The 14,379-nt window shown below is 52.6% G+C and overlaps 1 protein-coding gene across 5 annotated transcripts in view; it reads right to left on the bottom strand.

The window, feature by feature from the left end:
• Positions 1–523: 523 nt before the first annotated feature.
• TRH (thyrotropin releasing hormone) overlaps positions 524–14,379 on the bottom strand; it is a 43,136-nt gene continuing 29,280 nt past the window's right edge. For 4 of the 5 annotated variants that reach the window (XR_014019874.1, XR_014019875.1, XR_014019876.1 and 1 more), the window contains one exon: positions 3,385–3,511. Coding sequence is in view for 1 of the 5 variants with exons in the window: in XM_081276134.1 (XP_081132260.1) it covers positions 812–1,320; positions 2,014–2,224 (720 nt within the window). In the remaining 4 variants the exon portion in view is untranslated. Of the gene's footprint in view, positions 1,321–2,013; positions 2,233–3,174; positions 3,512–11,839; positions 11,866–14,379 lie in introns of those variants that run through there. The other variant, XM_081276134.1, reaches the window with a different exon arrangement.

Below are 14,379 nucleotides of genomic sequence, written 5' to 3'. Positions count from 1 at the left end.
TAAGTGGCCAAGGGTCTAAGTGGCTGAGGCTGGCCTCCACCTCGAGATCCTCCTGTCTCAGCCTCCACAGCTGCTGGGATTACCAGGTGTGCCCCCACGGAGTCCAGCCCATGAGAATGATAGACCTGAGCCAGACCACTGGGCTCCTCTCTCTTTTCCCATCAGGAACCTCAAGTCAGGACCCTGAACTGGCCTCTCAATCCCAGAGATCCACCTCAGCCAGCTGTGTCTGGGGCCAGCCTTGGGTCCTTTCTCCCTACCCACCTCCCACATGTGTCCAGCGATGAGGACAGAAGAGAGAACTTTTGACTTTCCGGGGTCCCCCAGGCCATAGCAGAACAGGGGAACGCTAGTCCTGCCCCCTGATTTCCAGTGCCCCTCTGGATGCCCAAGAGAAACCCCGTGTCAGCTGGAACAGAGTGACCACCACGGAGCTGTGAGTTCAGGTCGCATGTTTTATTACCACTTGGGTGACTATCGTGGACAAGGAGAAGGTACCTAAGTGTGTGTGTGTGGGGGGGGTTATATACAAGCCACAACTTCCAGGTCTGTGATGGAACATTCCCACGCAGGGCCATTGTCCCCACAGGGAGTTCCATTAAGTCTCTTTCCAACTACAAAAGGATGCTTAGGAAGGGAAAGGAGATCCTGGGTCCCCTGGGGGACAGGGACAGGGAATTGGGAGCGTGTTATACAGGAGGCTCAGGTTGGTGGCTGGGAACCTAAGGAGGAGGGAAAGAGGGGACTGGGATGCAGTGGACTCTCAAGATATCCTTAGATCCCCAAATTGGATTTTCCAGGAAATCAGGGCTCACTCCTCCAGGGGCTCCCTGGCCCAGGATGCCTGACGCTCAGGGTGGGGCGGCTTCTCCTGGATCCCCTGGGCCCTGCTCAGGTCACTCAGGAGCCCCAGAAGGAGGCCTGATGGGGCACAGGCTCCCTGGGGCGCACACGGGCCTCCCAGCGCCCTCTTGCCGGGATGCTGGCGCCTCTCAAGCATCGGGGTCCCCTCTCCTGCATCTTCTTCTTGCTCCTCTTCCCAGCTCCCCTGGGCCTGGGGGTCCACCAGCCTTCTGCCTGGGTGCTGCCTCTTGGTGACAGCGGACCCCAGCCACGGGGAGCGCCGGCCAGGGTGCTGCCTCTTGTGCTGCTGGGTCCTATCTAGAGACCACGCAGCCTCATCCTCGCGTCGCCCCGGGTGCTGGCGTTTGTGGGGCCCCACAGCTCCGCCTTCCTCCTCCTCTTCCACTCCCTCCTCTGCCTCCTCTTCCCTTTTGCCCGGATGTTGACGCTTGGAGAGCGAATCAGGTTGAAGGGACTCTGGGAAAGGAAAGAGGCCATCAGGGTCCCCCCCCCCTTACCATCACAAGAGGCACACCTTCCTGGATGCCCACCCCCAGCCTTCCTCTTGGAGGCCAAGGCAGACTTCTTGCAGCACCTACTCCGAGATTTTGCACCTGCCTCTCAGGCCCCAGAGACACACCCTCACAGAGAAGGTCAAAGTCATGACCTCTGAATTCCAGTCCCAGCTCTGCCACTAACTGGCCTAAGTGACCAGAAGTGACTCAATCTCTCTCAGCCTCGGTTTTCTTCTGTTATAAAATGGGAATAACAGCTGGGTGTGGTGGCTGCATGCCTGGCATCCCAGCAACTAGGGAGGCTGAGGGAGGAGGATCGGGAGTTGGAGGCCAGCCTCAGCATCTTAGGGAGGCCCTTAATAACTTTAGGAGACCCTGTCTCAAAATAAAAACTTAGAAGGGCTGGTGATATAGCTCAGTGGGAAGGAGCCCCTGGGTTCAATCTCAGGTATAATTTAATAATGATGATGATAATAATAATAATAATAATAATAATAATGTCGTCTCCAGTCTCTACCAAAGGAGTGGCATTAGGATTTCTAAAGTGCAGGAGGCTGAGGCTCAAGTCATCCTCCCCCACCCCTCGTCCCAGTCCCCCAGTCCTTCGGGCAGCTCAGTTCACCTCCAGCAGCCACCAACAGCCGCGCCCACTCACCTGAGGGCTCGCCCAGGTCCCCTCGCAGCCGCTGGATGTCATCCTGGAGAAGAAGGAAGCGTTCTGCCTGGCGCAGCAGGTCCTCCAGGCCGGGATGCTCCGCAGCCATCTCGGCCTCTTGCTGGGCGGTTTGGGGCTGAGCGCGGCCTCCCGGGGAGCCGGCCAGGGTCAAGGTCAGAGCCAGGGTGAGCAGCAGCCAAGGGCCCGGCATGGCGGCGGCTAGAGGGTCAGTGGACAGAGAGGAGCGTGAAGGCGCCTGCTCCATCTCTCCCTCTCCTTCCCCAGAACAAATCGTTCACGGTTCAGCCCCCTTCCCAGTGAGTGGCAAGACCCCAGGGTCACCAGGTAGGCGGAATCTGCCACCTGTAACCACTCTAGTCCATAGGGATGCCTGGCCACGACGCCTTCTGCCTGTGTGAGCCAGGAGACCGTGGGGACCCTATTGTCACTGCCACCCCTCGACATCATGGGAAAGCTGGGGAAGCCAGAGCTGGGGTGGACCAAGCCGGCGATGTCCCCGCCCAGGCTGCAGCACTGGCCCGACGGCCAGCGGGATGCTAAGGATCGGGTCGCTGCAAACATTGTCCCCAAGGTCCCATCGCCACACTCTAATGCTAATACTCCATCGCCAACTTTCTTGATCTAGTACGAGGCTTCCTTGTGATTTTATTTTATTTTATTTTATTTGCTGGGAATGGACCCAGGGAGTTGCGCAAAAGCTAGGCGAGCGCCCTGTCGCCGGCCACCAGCCCCGGGCCTGGGGATTCCATTTCGAGCGCTAAAATTCCGATTCCAAGGCTCCGCTTCTCCCTGCAACGCTGAGCTGCGTCTGGACCAGGAATCCAACATCCTAATTCATTCCAAAGCGAGCGGTTCGGTTTCCAACGTGAGGTTCGGATCCGAACTCCCCGGCTCTCCCGCGGACCCGCCCAGCCCCTGGTTCCCCTGGAGCCAACCTACAGCTTCGATCCCGGCGGGGACAGCATGCATGCTGGGCTCCGATCGCCCCGGGTGCCGGGGACCTGGCGCGCACCGCAGCGGTAGGATGCGCCCGTGCGCCCCGGGCTGGGGCTCCCGTCGGGTCCCGGGGCGGGCGATCGTGCGCTCCTTTCCCAGGGCTCCGGAAAGGACGCCACTTGGCAAGGGATCGGAGGGGCTCACCTGCCTGGTTAGGGCTCCGCGGAGTGGGTCCGGGATCCTGGGCCGCGGGGTCCGCTGTCCGCAGGTCGCCAAGTCTGCAAGCGCCGCTAGGACCCGGGGCACCGGCGGCGCGCTCCTCGGTGGGGACGCTGCTTATATGCGCGCGAGGCTGCGGCACCGATGAGGTCAGCGGGGAGGGGTCGCAGTCGCCCGGGAGGGGTGCTGACGGCAGCGAGCCCCGCGGGACCCCGCCTGTCCCCTCCTCCGGAAATCTGGGGCGGGGGTGGGAGGGGCCGTGAGGAGTCACAGGATGAGGGGGCTGTCGTGGGGTCGTGTCTGCAACCCAGCTCTGCAGGAGCTGAAGGCAAAGAAAGAGGCAGAGACTCAGAGGCATCCAGGAAAGAGCAGGAGGTGGCCACAAGGCTCCAGAAACAGGAGGCGACACACACACACACACACACACACACACACACACACACAGACACCCATTAAAGAGCCAGAGAGACAGAGTCAAGGGGGGTGGCAGGAGAGAGGGGGTGATGGACAAGAAGAATCTAGTCTCTGATCTTGACCCAGACACCTCTAGCCAAGGCCTCTCTGGGCCTCAGTTTTCTCAATCTGCAAAATGGGAGAGGGAAGGGTAAGTTTTCAGAACTTGGAAAACAGATGGCTTCAGGCGATTCCCAGTTCATGGGACAGTTTTGTTTGACACCTACAGTGTTCTGGAAATATCTGAATAAGCGAGATTTTTAAAACCAGGAGAGTTTAGGGAGAAATTTTGGATTTATGGGTTTTCTTAAAAACCTCTTGAGCAGAGCCTGGTGGCACATGCCTATAATCCCAGCAGCTGGGGAGGCTGAGACAGGAGGATTGCGAGTTCAAAGCCAGCCTCAGCAATGGCGAAGTGCTCAGTAACTCAGTAAGACCCACTCTCTAAATAAAATTCAAAATAGGGCTGGGGATGTGGCTCAGTGGTTGAGGGCCCCAAATTCAATCCCTGCTACATCTCCCCCCACCCCCCAAAAAAATCCCAGCACTCTGGAGGCTGAGGCAGGAGGATCATGAGTTCAAAGTTAGCCTCAGCAAAAGCAAGTTGCTAAGCAACTCAGTGAGACCCCCGTCTCTAAATACAATACAAAATAAGGCTAGAGGTGTGGCTCAGGGCCCCTGAGTTCAATCCCTGGTACCCTACCCCCAACACCACCCCCAAAAAATCTCTTGAAAAAAGAGCAAGCCCACAGTTGCTTCTAGCAGCAGCCAGAGAGAGTGAAAGTTGGCTGGCCCTGGTCATCACCACACTCCCCACCACTCCCTGATGTCTCTCAGTGTGATATGTGATCCCTGAAGAAAGACTTTAGAGTCTGCAACTCCGGGTCCAGAAGTAGGTTGGAGGCCAACCCAACCAGGCAAAGAAGACAAGGGGATGCTGGGAGGAGAAAGATCTAGATGCGAAGGCGCTTGTCCCCAGTCAGTCCCCAAAGTCCAAGCCTTCCCATGGCACTTTAAGAGAGAACACTGTCATCTAGCCCTGGGCACCGCCTCTGGGTGCTGGGCTTCTGTGAATCCCAGAGACATTGAGTAAATCAGGCCCAGAAGTCCAGGGGCTCAGAATCATTGAAGAAGGGAGGTTGGGAAGAGCTGAGTTGCTGTGTAGACTGAGGCTGACTATGGAGGCCCATTATTGATACGAGGGGCTGAGAAAGAAAATTCAGAACCAAAGAACCATTGAGTCTGCTGAGAGACTTCTAGAAGGTTCTCAGAGGGGCAACGAGATCTGCCACTTGAGGGATGAAGGACAGTTAGACAGGACCACTTAGAGGGAACCACATTTTAGGATTTTTTGTTTCTTTGTTTTTTGTACAAGGGCTTGGACTCAGGGACTCTCAACCCCTGAGCCCCCTCCCCAGCCCTATTTTGTATTTTATTTAGAGACAGGGTCTCCCTGAGTTGCTTAGGGCCTCGCTTTGGCTGAGGCTGGCTTGGAACTCACGATCCTCCTGCCTCAGCCTCCCAAACCCCTGGGATGACAGGCATGCACCATGGTGCCCAACCCACTTCTCATTTTTACCTTGAGGACACTAAGTTCTGCAGACCTCAGCTTGCCAACTGTCAGCACACAGTAGGTCTCCAGGTCAGATACCTGGCTCTGGGAAGATGGCCAACCTGGAGCCTCAGCCTAATCTCCCTGCTGGACTCCAGGATTTGAAGAATTGCCCCCTTAGCTAAGAATTAAACCAGACCGACCTGTCATCTTTCACTCGCAAAGGTGAAGGTAGATATTGATACCACCCCCTGTGGACAGCAATCTGAAAATGCACCCTAGGGGTATCTTCCACAAGATGATCCAGCTTTCAGAAATGTTTGTGCATAGACTGTCCCCTGTGCATGAGGGTGATTCAAGTGCAGCCTGGGTTTCTAGAAGCCAGAATTGCAAACAGCCTAAATATCTGTCCATCAAAGACAGACAGAGAGTTGCTAAGTCAACTGGGGCTCACCCCAAACTATGGGGCTTTAGGGTGCTTTTCAAAGAATGAGTCAAATCCATATGAAGTATTATGGAATAAGAGCAGAGTGGAGGACAATGTGCACCTCGTGCTACTATTTGTGGGATGCACCGTGAATAGACCATTATGAGAAGGATCTGGGGAGCAGGCGGTGGGTGGGATTGGGGGGGGTGACATGGGAGACTGCTTTTGCCTTTGGCTTTCGGTTCCCAGTGTGTGTTTGATTTATCTTTTCCCTCTGTTGCAGAATGCACAAACAGCTCCAGAAACCAAGACAACAATCACAACAACCAAAGTCGCCTCTCAATCTCCAAGGGAGGGATGAGGGTGTTTGGAGAGCAACGCAGCCCAGCGGAGGGCCAGATGGGGGGAACATCGCCCCCTGGTGGCCCCTGCCTGTCTTTTCTTCTGTCGGGGATTTGAGTGGCTCACTAGAGGGACAGTATGTGGGTGGCTGGGGAGAAGTCACCGGGGGTCCCCTGCAGCCCAAGGAACCAGAGTGACGTTGCCCTTAGCCTTGACACCCTAGGACCTTGCAGATTTAGGACAGACAACCCCTCCCAAGGTCAGGCCAGTTCCTAGAAAGTAAGCCACCTCAGGGGAATGCCCTTTGCCTATGCAAATGAGCCCGCCCAGAGCTCAAATCCAGAGATCACTATTTTTTTCTGCACCCAGGATGGAACCCAGGGGTGCTTAACCACTGAGCCCCACCCCCAGCCCTTTTCACATTTTATTGAGATACAAGGTCTCATTGAGTTGCTGAGGACCTGGCTAAATTGCTGAGGCTGGCTTTGAACTTGCAATCCTCCTGCAGGAGCTAAGCCAGAGCTCTCCTGCTGAGCTGCTCCCCCCCACACCCCGCCCCTGCCAAAGCTGAGAATCTAATCATCATGTTGCATTTATCTTTCCAGTTTGCTCCTTTGTTCTCGGCTAATGAAAATGTGCTTGATTCCGAAGACTGCAGTTACTGATCAGATTAATGCTGTGTTTTTTTTGAAAATGAATAATGGGATAATTTAATGGGGGATATACATGCTATTACTGACTCCCAGCACCCCACCCCAACACACACACACACACACACACACACACACACACACACACAACCTCTGGCAGAGATGTGTTGAGTGGGTGGAGGGGTCTTCTGATTTTCCTCTAATTCCTCTTTTTTTTTTTTTTTTAACTATCTCCAAGTCTCTTTGTTTCTGATTCATAGATATTTTAGACTCTTTATCAACTGTGAGCTGCAGAAAGGCGTGAAGCAAGCAGCCCATCCAATTTACCTTTTGATTTTTGTTCATGGTAGTTTTGTTGGGTTGTTTTGTTTTTGGTACTGGACATTGAACCTGGGGTGCTGAACCACTGAGCCCCATCCCCAGTCCTTTTTTAAAAATATTTTATTTAAAGACAGGGTCTCGCTGAATTGCTTAGGGCCTTGCTAAGTTGCTGAGGCTGGCCTCCATCCTGTGATCCTCCTGTCTCAGCCTCCGGAGTTGCTGGGATGGCAGGCGGGCACCACCATATCCAGCCTAACAGGGAATCTTGAAGATACTTTGTATTCAACCCTTAGAGCTTAGCATCTATTGGGTGCTGAGAAGATGGTAAACATTATCCAGGATCAACAGATAAGGATTTGAGGATGGAACCAACACCTAAGTTCCCTGAACACTCAGGAATTGCTGTGCCTGTTTAAGGAACACAAGGCTCAGAGAGGGGAAGGCACTTGTTCAAAGTCACACAGCCAGGAAATAGAGGAACTTGGATTTGAACTTGGATCTGTGTTATTTCAAGCTTTCCCCTGTTCAATTCCACTACAAGGGAAAACAGCTAAGGTGTGAAGAGCCTTTACTGTTCCTTTTACAAAAATCTCTTCAGTGTTTGGGTGATGTCCTCTCACAAAAGAAACTTTTGAATAGAAATTCTTGCCTGGGTTCGGTCCCCAAAATTCCCAAGAATCCAGAAATTCTTGCCTGTCATCCCAGCAGCTGGGGAGGCTGAGGCAGGAGGATCGCGAGTTCAAAGCCAGCCTCAGCAAAAGCGAGGCCCTGAGCAACTCAGTGAGACCCTGTCTCTAAATAAAACACAGAATAAGGCTGGGGAGGGGGCTCAGGGGTTGAGTGCTCCTGAGTTCAATCCCTGGCACCCCCTTACCCCCTAAAAAAGGAAAGAAAGAAAGAAATTCTTGGGAAGGAATGGATAACTAAAGTAAGTCAGAATCTGAGGTTCTGAAGGTCCGTCATGGGGGAGTGAGCTGGTCTTTGGATCTTCTTGAGAGGACAAATGCTCATTCTGAATAAGGCACCAATTCTTGGGCTGGGTGGGGCGGGGGTGGGTGCGTTGGTGGCAGCAGGTAGACATGTGGCTGCCAGGAAGCTGGTGATCGCAGGCAGATCAGACACCTCGTCATCCGGAAGGTCTGCCAAAGATAAGGAACCCCCACCCTGGCCGCCACTTGTCTTATTATGGAAGAAAAATGAGCCCAACTTCCGATTGGCTCAGCCACTTACGTATATTTATCTTGCTGTCAGCCACGGAGGCTGTAGCCCCAGGTTCTGGGCTAATTAAAACTTGTCCTGGAAATATGTGGAGGCCACACCCTGAGTATTGATGAAGCAGGTGTGACTAGAATATGTTAGTCACACTGGGTCAGGTGTCAGGGTGGCAGCATCCAGAGGAGAGGAGCCCAGTGGTGTGGGGACTTGCGGGGGGACATTTGTGTGGCAGTCACAACAGCATAAGGAACAGATGTTTGAAAGTCCCTGTTGTGTGGCTGGACGCCTGTAGGACCCTTCATTTGGTCTTAGGACTGTCCCTTGGTTTCTCCTCCTGAGTAACAAATCCCTCTCCTCAGCTAAGTTAGCTCAAGTTGAGTTCTGTTCTTTGCAATCCTCAGGGATGCAGGAGGCCGGGCGGCTTCCCCTGTGCTGGGGCCATGAGAGAGTCGTGGGTTCGAATCCTGGCTGCGATTTCAAGGGGAAAAACAAGAGATCAAGGTCGTGAAGGGGTTGGAAGAGGCATGTTGGGGACTGAGAAGGGTGAGAGAGAGAATTCGGTGAAATGAATACCGAGGTCAATAAGAGGAAAAGGAGAGTCAAAGATGTACCAGAAATATTCTCTACATCATCACAAATATGTCTCATAAGGAACTTGGGGGAAAAAATCATTTCCATTTGTATAGGGGGCTATTCTTTATGTCTGGACTGTTTCCATTCCCCTTTCTTCTTAGGATGGGTCCCCAAACATTTGCTCAAAGTGTTTTCTGTGATTCTAAATAATAATTCTAATACTTATTATTATTCGGTTAGTAATACTAATAATTAATAATTATTAAATAATTCTAAAAAGTAAATGGCGTAAGTATTTGTTTGTGACTCAGTGTTCTGTCACTGTGACAAAAATACCTGAGACAACCGACTTATGAAGAGGAAAGGTTTGTTGGGTGTTGGTGGCGCACGTCTGAAATCCCAGCAGCTCAGGAGGCTGAGGCAGGAGGATCGTGAGTTCAAAGCCAACCTCAGCAACTTAGCAAGGCCCTAAGCAACTTAGGGAGACCCTGTCTCTAAATAAATAAAAAAAAATTAAAAGGGCTGAGGGTGTGGTAAAGCACCTCTGGGTTTAATCCCCAGGACCAAAATAAATAAATAAAAATAAAAAAGAGGAAAGGTTTATTTTGGCTCATGGTTCACAGCTCTCGGTCCAAGGTAGTTTGGCCTTATTGCTTTAGGCCTGTGTCAGGTTGGTACATCAGGGTGCAAGTATATGGAGGAGGCCTGTCCATCTCATGGTAACTAAGACACAAAGAGAGAGAGTCAGGAAGAGGCCAGCGTCCCCTGTCAGGGTCACCACAGGTGCCACCAAACCTTGAACTCATGGCTTTTGAGAGAACTTTCAGATCCAAACCGTATTATTCCCATTTTATAGATGAGAAACCTGAGACCCAGAAGATGAGTCAACTTGCCAAGGATCAGGTGAAAGACCTAGGAATTGAACTCAGGGGCCCTCAACCACGGAGCCCTATCCCCAGCCCGATTTTTGCGTTTTATTTAGAGACAGGGTCTCCCTGAGTTGCTCAGGGCCTCGCTTTTGCTAGAGGCTGGCTTGGAACTCACGATCCTCCTGCCTCGGCCTCCCGGGGCTTGAGAGTCAGCCTAGGAACTGTGAACAAAATCTGACCTGAGTGACTTTAATTGGAAACTGTCGTCTGATACATCTATATAAAGGGAGAGGACATTTAAAAAAAAAAAAAATCTGACCTGGACTTTCACAAGACCGGCTACTGCCGTGGTCTCTTCGACAAGGTGTTAAGAGGGAAACACAAAATCATGTAAGGAAATGAATACTTCAGGCGACTGAATGAATGAATGGGTACGTGAATCAAGGACTGAGTGAGCGAGACACAAAGGAACCAGTGTCCTGTCCCCCCACCAGAGCTCACAGGGCGGGGGGTGGGGTAGATGGAAGAGAAGATAAAAATAGCCGAACAACTAGAGAACCATTATGTGCCAAGACACATAGCCCTCATGACGTGGGGAGATGTCTCCATGGACAGGTGATGTCCAGTCAAGCTTTAAGTAAGAGTGAGGCCAATCAGGGCCCAAAGGATGGTGACTATTGGAAAATCTGGAAATGAGGGCGTAGGGCATGCAGGAGGGGGTTACTGTGTGCAGGTGGAGGGGTGAAGCTGGCCCAGGACAGAACACTCCCTCCGTCCCTGTAGACCCCTCCGAGCCTCATTATTGCCTCTTCCTCTGTCAGCACCTGGGCAAGAGTTACCTGTGGACATAAATCTAGGGCAGGAGCACCACAGGGGGACATCACCAGGAACGACTGCTCTGAACTCTGGCCCACAGCGGGGACAGAGCCACCCACCCCAAGCATCCGGGGTCTGGCGGTATCTAAGGCTGCCATTAGGCACCTCACCAGCGCTCGCTAGCTACCCTGGTGCCCAGTGAGCGACAGCAAATGGGTTTTCCTTTATTGGTTTTGAAGCCAGAGAGCCATTAAGGACAGTCATGAAGGATGATCAGACAGGCAAGGGCTTCTGAGGAGGGGAGGAGGGCTGCGGAAAAGACTGGAATGTGGCAGACCTCATGTCCACTCCCAGGCCCACCCCCCGGGCTAGCTCACTCTGTTGGACAGGCCAGGGGTGGCCCAGCACTCCTGCAATCCCAGCCACTCTGGAGCCTAAGGCAGGAGGATTGCAGGTTCAGGGTCAGCAACAGAAAGAGACCCTGACTCAAAAGAAAATAAAAAGGGCTGGGAGGGAGATCAGTGGTAGAGCGACCCGGGGTTCAATCCCTAGTACCACATGCACACCCCAAAATGGAAAACGGCGGGCACTTCTCAGAGCCTCGGGTTCCTCGTGGGGTACAACAATAATAGTAAAACGTAGCTCCCAGGTGTTTCTTCACAGTGACAGACAGGCTGGGATGACAGGCTGGGGAGGCTGAGGCAGGAGGATCACGAGTTGGAGGCCAGCCTCAGCCAAAGTGAGGCCCTAAGCAGCTCAGTGAGACCCTGTCTCTAAATAAAATGCAAAATAGGGCTGGGGAGGGGTCTCAGAGGTGGAGTGACCCTGAGTTCAATCCCTAGTAATAATAATAATAATAAAATAATAATGATAAAGTTTGGGCAGAGGGTACAGGAAGTGCCAAGGCAGGAAGATAAGAGGGGAGATGTTGGGGGGCTTAGAAGGGCAAGAGGCAGCCGCAATGACCGGAACCCAGAGAAAAAGGGGCTCTTTGGGCAAGAGTTGTAACCTTCAGCTGAGGGACCCCCACAGAGAGAGGGAAATGGGATCAGTGCTTCTCTCTCTCTCTTGTCCCGCCCTCTGGTCTCCTTCTCAGATTCCCATTGGCCAATCCAACAGGAAGTGAGGGGCCAAGGGAGCCATTATTAAAGGCTGACTTCCTGTTGGAGGGTCAGATGAAGAGAGGTCAGGCCTAAGGGGGTTTTTGTGCCCCATTGATCACAAACTGGAACCTGTCCTCTGAAGAACCGGCCCTTAGGCCCTCCATTCCCGCAGCACAGGCCCTGTCCAGGGCAATGGCAGCCATTGAATTTCATAAGGCCCACTCAGGAGGGCCCTCCTGACAAAGATCTGGTTGAGGCCTTAGCAGGGACTCAGCCTGAGGGTGGGGACGGGAGCGGCCGGATGTGCGACAGCATGCAGATGAACTCACACGGCAGGCGCCCCCATGATGGATGAGCCACTTGAGCCCAAGAGCTGGGGAAATGAAAAGAAATTAAAAAAAAAAAAGTTTAATAAACTCTGATGAGAGTCACGTTGTAGACAGATCCACCCTCCCCACCCTGTCACCGAGAGTCATTTTAAAATTCATATTCAGAGAAGTCACAGGTAGAGTCACAGAGCTGTCGGGTGGCAGGAGGCTGGGCGTCAAGGGCCCTTGGCTGAGGCACAGTTTTTCTTTCTGGGCTTGGGGGGGGAGGGTCAGAGCTGGGCTGGACTGAGCAGGTCCCAGGCCCCTGGCTGGTCCACGGTGGGGACAGAAGCCAGGGGTCACCATCTCTTGGAATGCCGACTTGAAGCACCCAAGGAACTCACGGGGCCACTGAAGAACTCTCTTCTCCCTCCCTTTGCCCATTCTCTCATCAGGCTGGACAGAGGGGGAGGGCAGGGATCCAGATGAGAAACCCAGGGCCCGGCGTATAGTAAATGCTCATTAAAGACACCAGCCGTTCCTAGGATGGGTAGGAATGACCATGAGCTCCAAGCAGTGGGCAGGAGGTGATTTCTAGACTCAGGGGAGGTGAGCAGAAGGATGTATTCCCCAGCGGCTCAGGAGGCTGAGGCAGGAGGATGGTAAGTTGGAGGCCAGCCTCGGCAACTTAGGGAGGCCTTGAGCAACTCAGGGAGACCCTGTGTCTAAATAAAACATAAAAAGAGCTGGGGATGTGGCTCCGTGGTTAAATGTCCCTGGATTCAATCCCCAGTACCAAAACAAACAAACAAAACAAAACAAAACAAAAACAATAATAATAAACTAATAAAAGAGGATGCTGAGCCGACCTGACCTGTCACCCCCAACGCGTCCCAAGGCCTTCTGCTTGGGTTCCAGTTACAGCAGAGGCCTTTGAAGACATTTCTTTTCTTCCTTGGTCTTTACAATTTTTTTTTTTTTTTGTCTCTGGGTCTATTATTCTCAGATTTAATTAATGTTCCACTTGACTAATAAAACATAATGAAAACAACTTGGATGGTCTGGAGGTGGGAGCTGGGGTAAACGCACGCCTTAGAAAGGAGGGGAGAGGCTTGGGGGGCTGCCAGGCTCGGGGAGGCGGCTGGCGTGAACTGGGTTAGGCACCAGCTGGGGCTCAGTTTCCCCCCCGGGAGAGACGCAGCAGGGTGAGTGTCCTCCTGTCTCTGAGCCTCTGCTTCCCTGACTCTTGAAAAAACTCCACCTTCTTCATGGTCTCCCAACACTCAGGGTCACTTAGGCATGGAGCTTACCAGGAGGCAGAGAGCACCCAGGCAAAAATAAGGCCTTGTGTATGGAAATACGAACTGTAGCCGGGCGCCGTGGCGCATGCCTGTAATCCTAGCGGGTCGGGAGGCTGGGGCAGGAGGATCGAAAGGTGGAGGCCAGCCTCAGCAACTTAGTAAGGCCCTCAGCGACTCAGTGAGACCTTGTCTCTAAATATATATATATATAACAAAGGGCTGGGGATGTGGCTCAGTGGTTAAGCGCCCTGGGTTCGATCCCTGGTCCCAAAAAATTAAATTAAATTTTTTAAAAAGAAAGAAAAAACAGACTTGGCTCCACATCTGGGTGGAAGCCCAGGGATCTGAATTTTGCCATATGGTTGCTCTAAGTGCTTTTGGCTCAGGCTGGACTCAGAGTTTGGAAAATCAGGATTAAGACATAAACTCCATTCCCATCTGTAAAAGGAGAATAATCCTAATGTCACCCCAGGGGGTTCCCTATAGAACCATTGTAAGGACTTGGGGAGCAGCCAGGTGGGCCCGGCCAGGGTCAGCTCTCAATGAACATCAACTGCTGGGTCACGGTCATTGTACGGCCATTGTAGATTCTGCAGGGACCCTATCTGTCAGGTGCCCTGCTGCCCTCGGTGCCCAGTGCAGCGTTTGGCTTCAAGTGAGTGGTCAGTAGGATTTGGAGAGTGGGGTGTTGGTTTGGGGTGTTCTGAGATGGAGTCTCACTATGTTGCCCAAGCTGTCCTCCCTTCTGAGCCTCCAGGGTGGCTCAGAGTAGCAACCAGGCCAGAGTGGTTGTCTTGGGACCATTTTAGGATGTCGAATGGGTAGAAGAGCTGAAAGGTATTACAGTCCTTCAGTGTCCTACGCTGTCTGAATGCTTAACAAGTACACGAATTACTTATGTGTGTGAGTGTGTATTGCAGGTGGGGGTCCTGGGGATCGGACCCAGGACCTTGCACATGCTAGGCAAGCCCTCGACCACTGAGCAACAGCCTCAGCCCCAGCCCTTTTCATTTTATTTTGAGACAGGGTCTCACAAAGTTAGTGCGGCTGGCCTCGAACTTGCGATCCTCCTGCCTCAGCCTCCCAAGTAGCTGGGATCGCAGGCGTGAGCCACCATGCCCGATTTACTTTAATAATTTTTAAAAAATATTTATTTTATTTCTTAGTATCTTTATTTTACATTTACGTGATTCTGAGGATCGAACCCAGTGCCTCATGCATGCTAGGTGAGCACTCTACCACGGAGCTCCAACCCCAGCC

This window comes from Spermophilus citellus (assembly GCF_964194105.1).
Source record: "Spermophilus citellus genome assembly, chromosome: 19".
In the NCBI taxonomy this organism is placed as follows: Eukaryota; Metazoa; Chordata; class Mammalia; order Rodentia; family Sciuridae; genus Spermophilus; species Spermophilus citellus.
The sequence above is the reverse complement of the archived record's forward strand: the minus strand, read 5'-3'. Positions and strand labels throughout refer to the sequence as shown.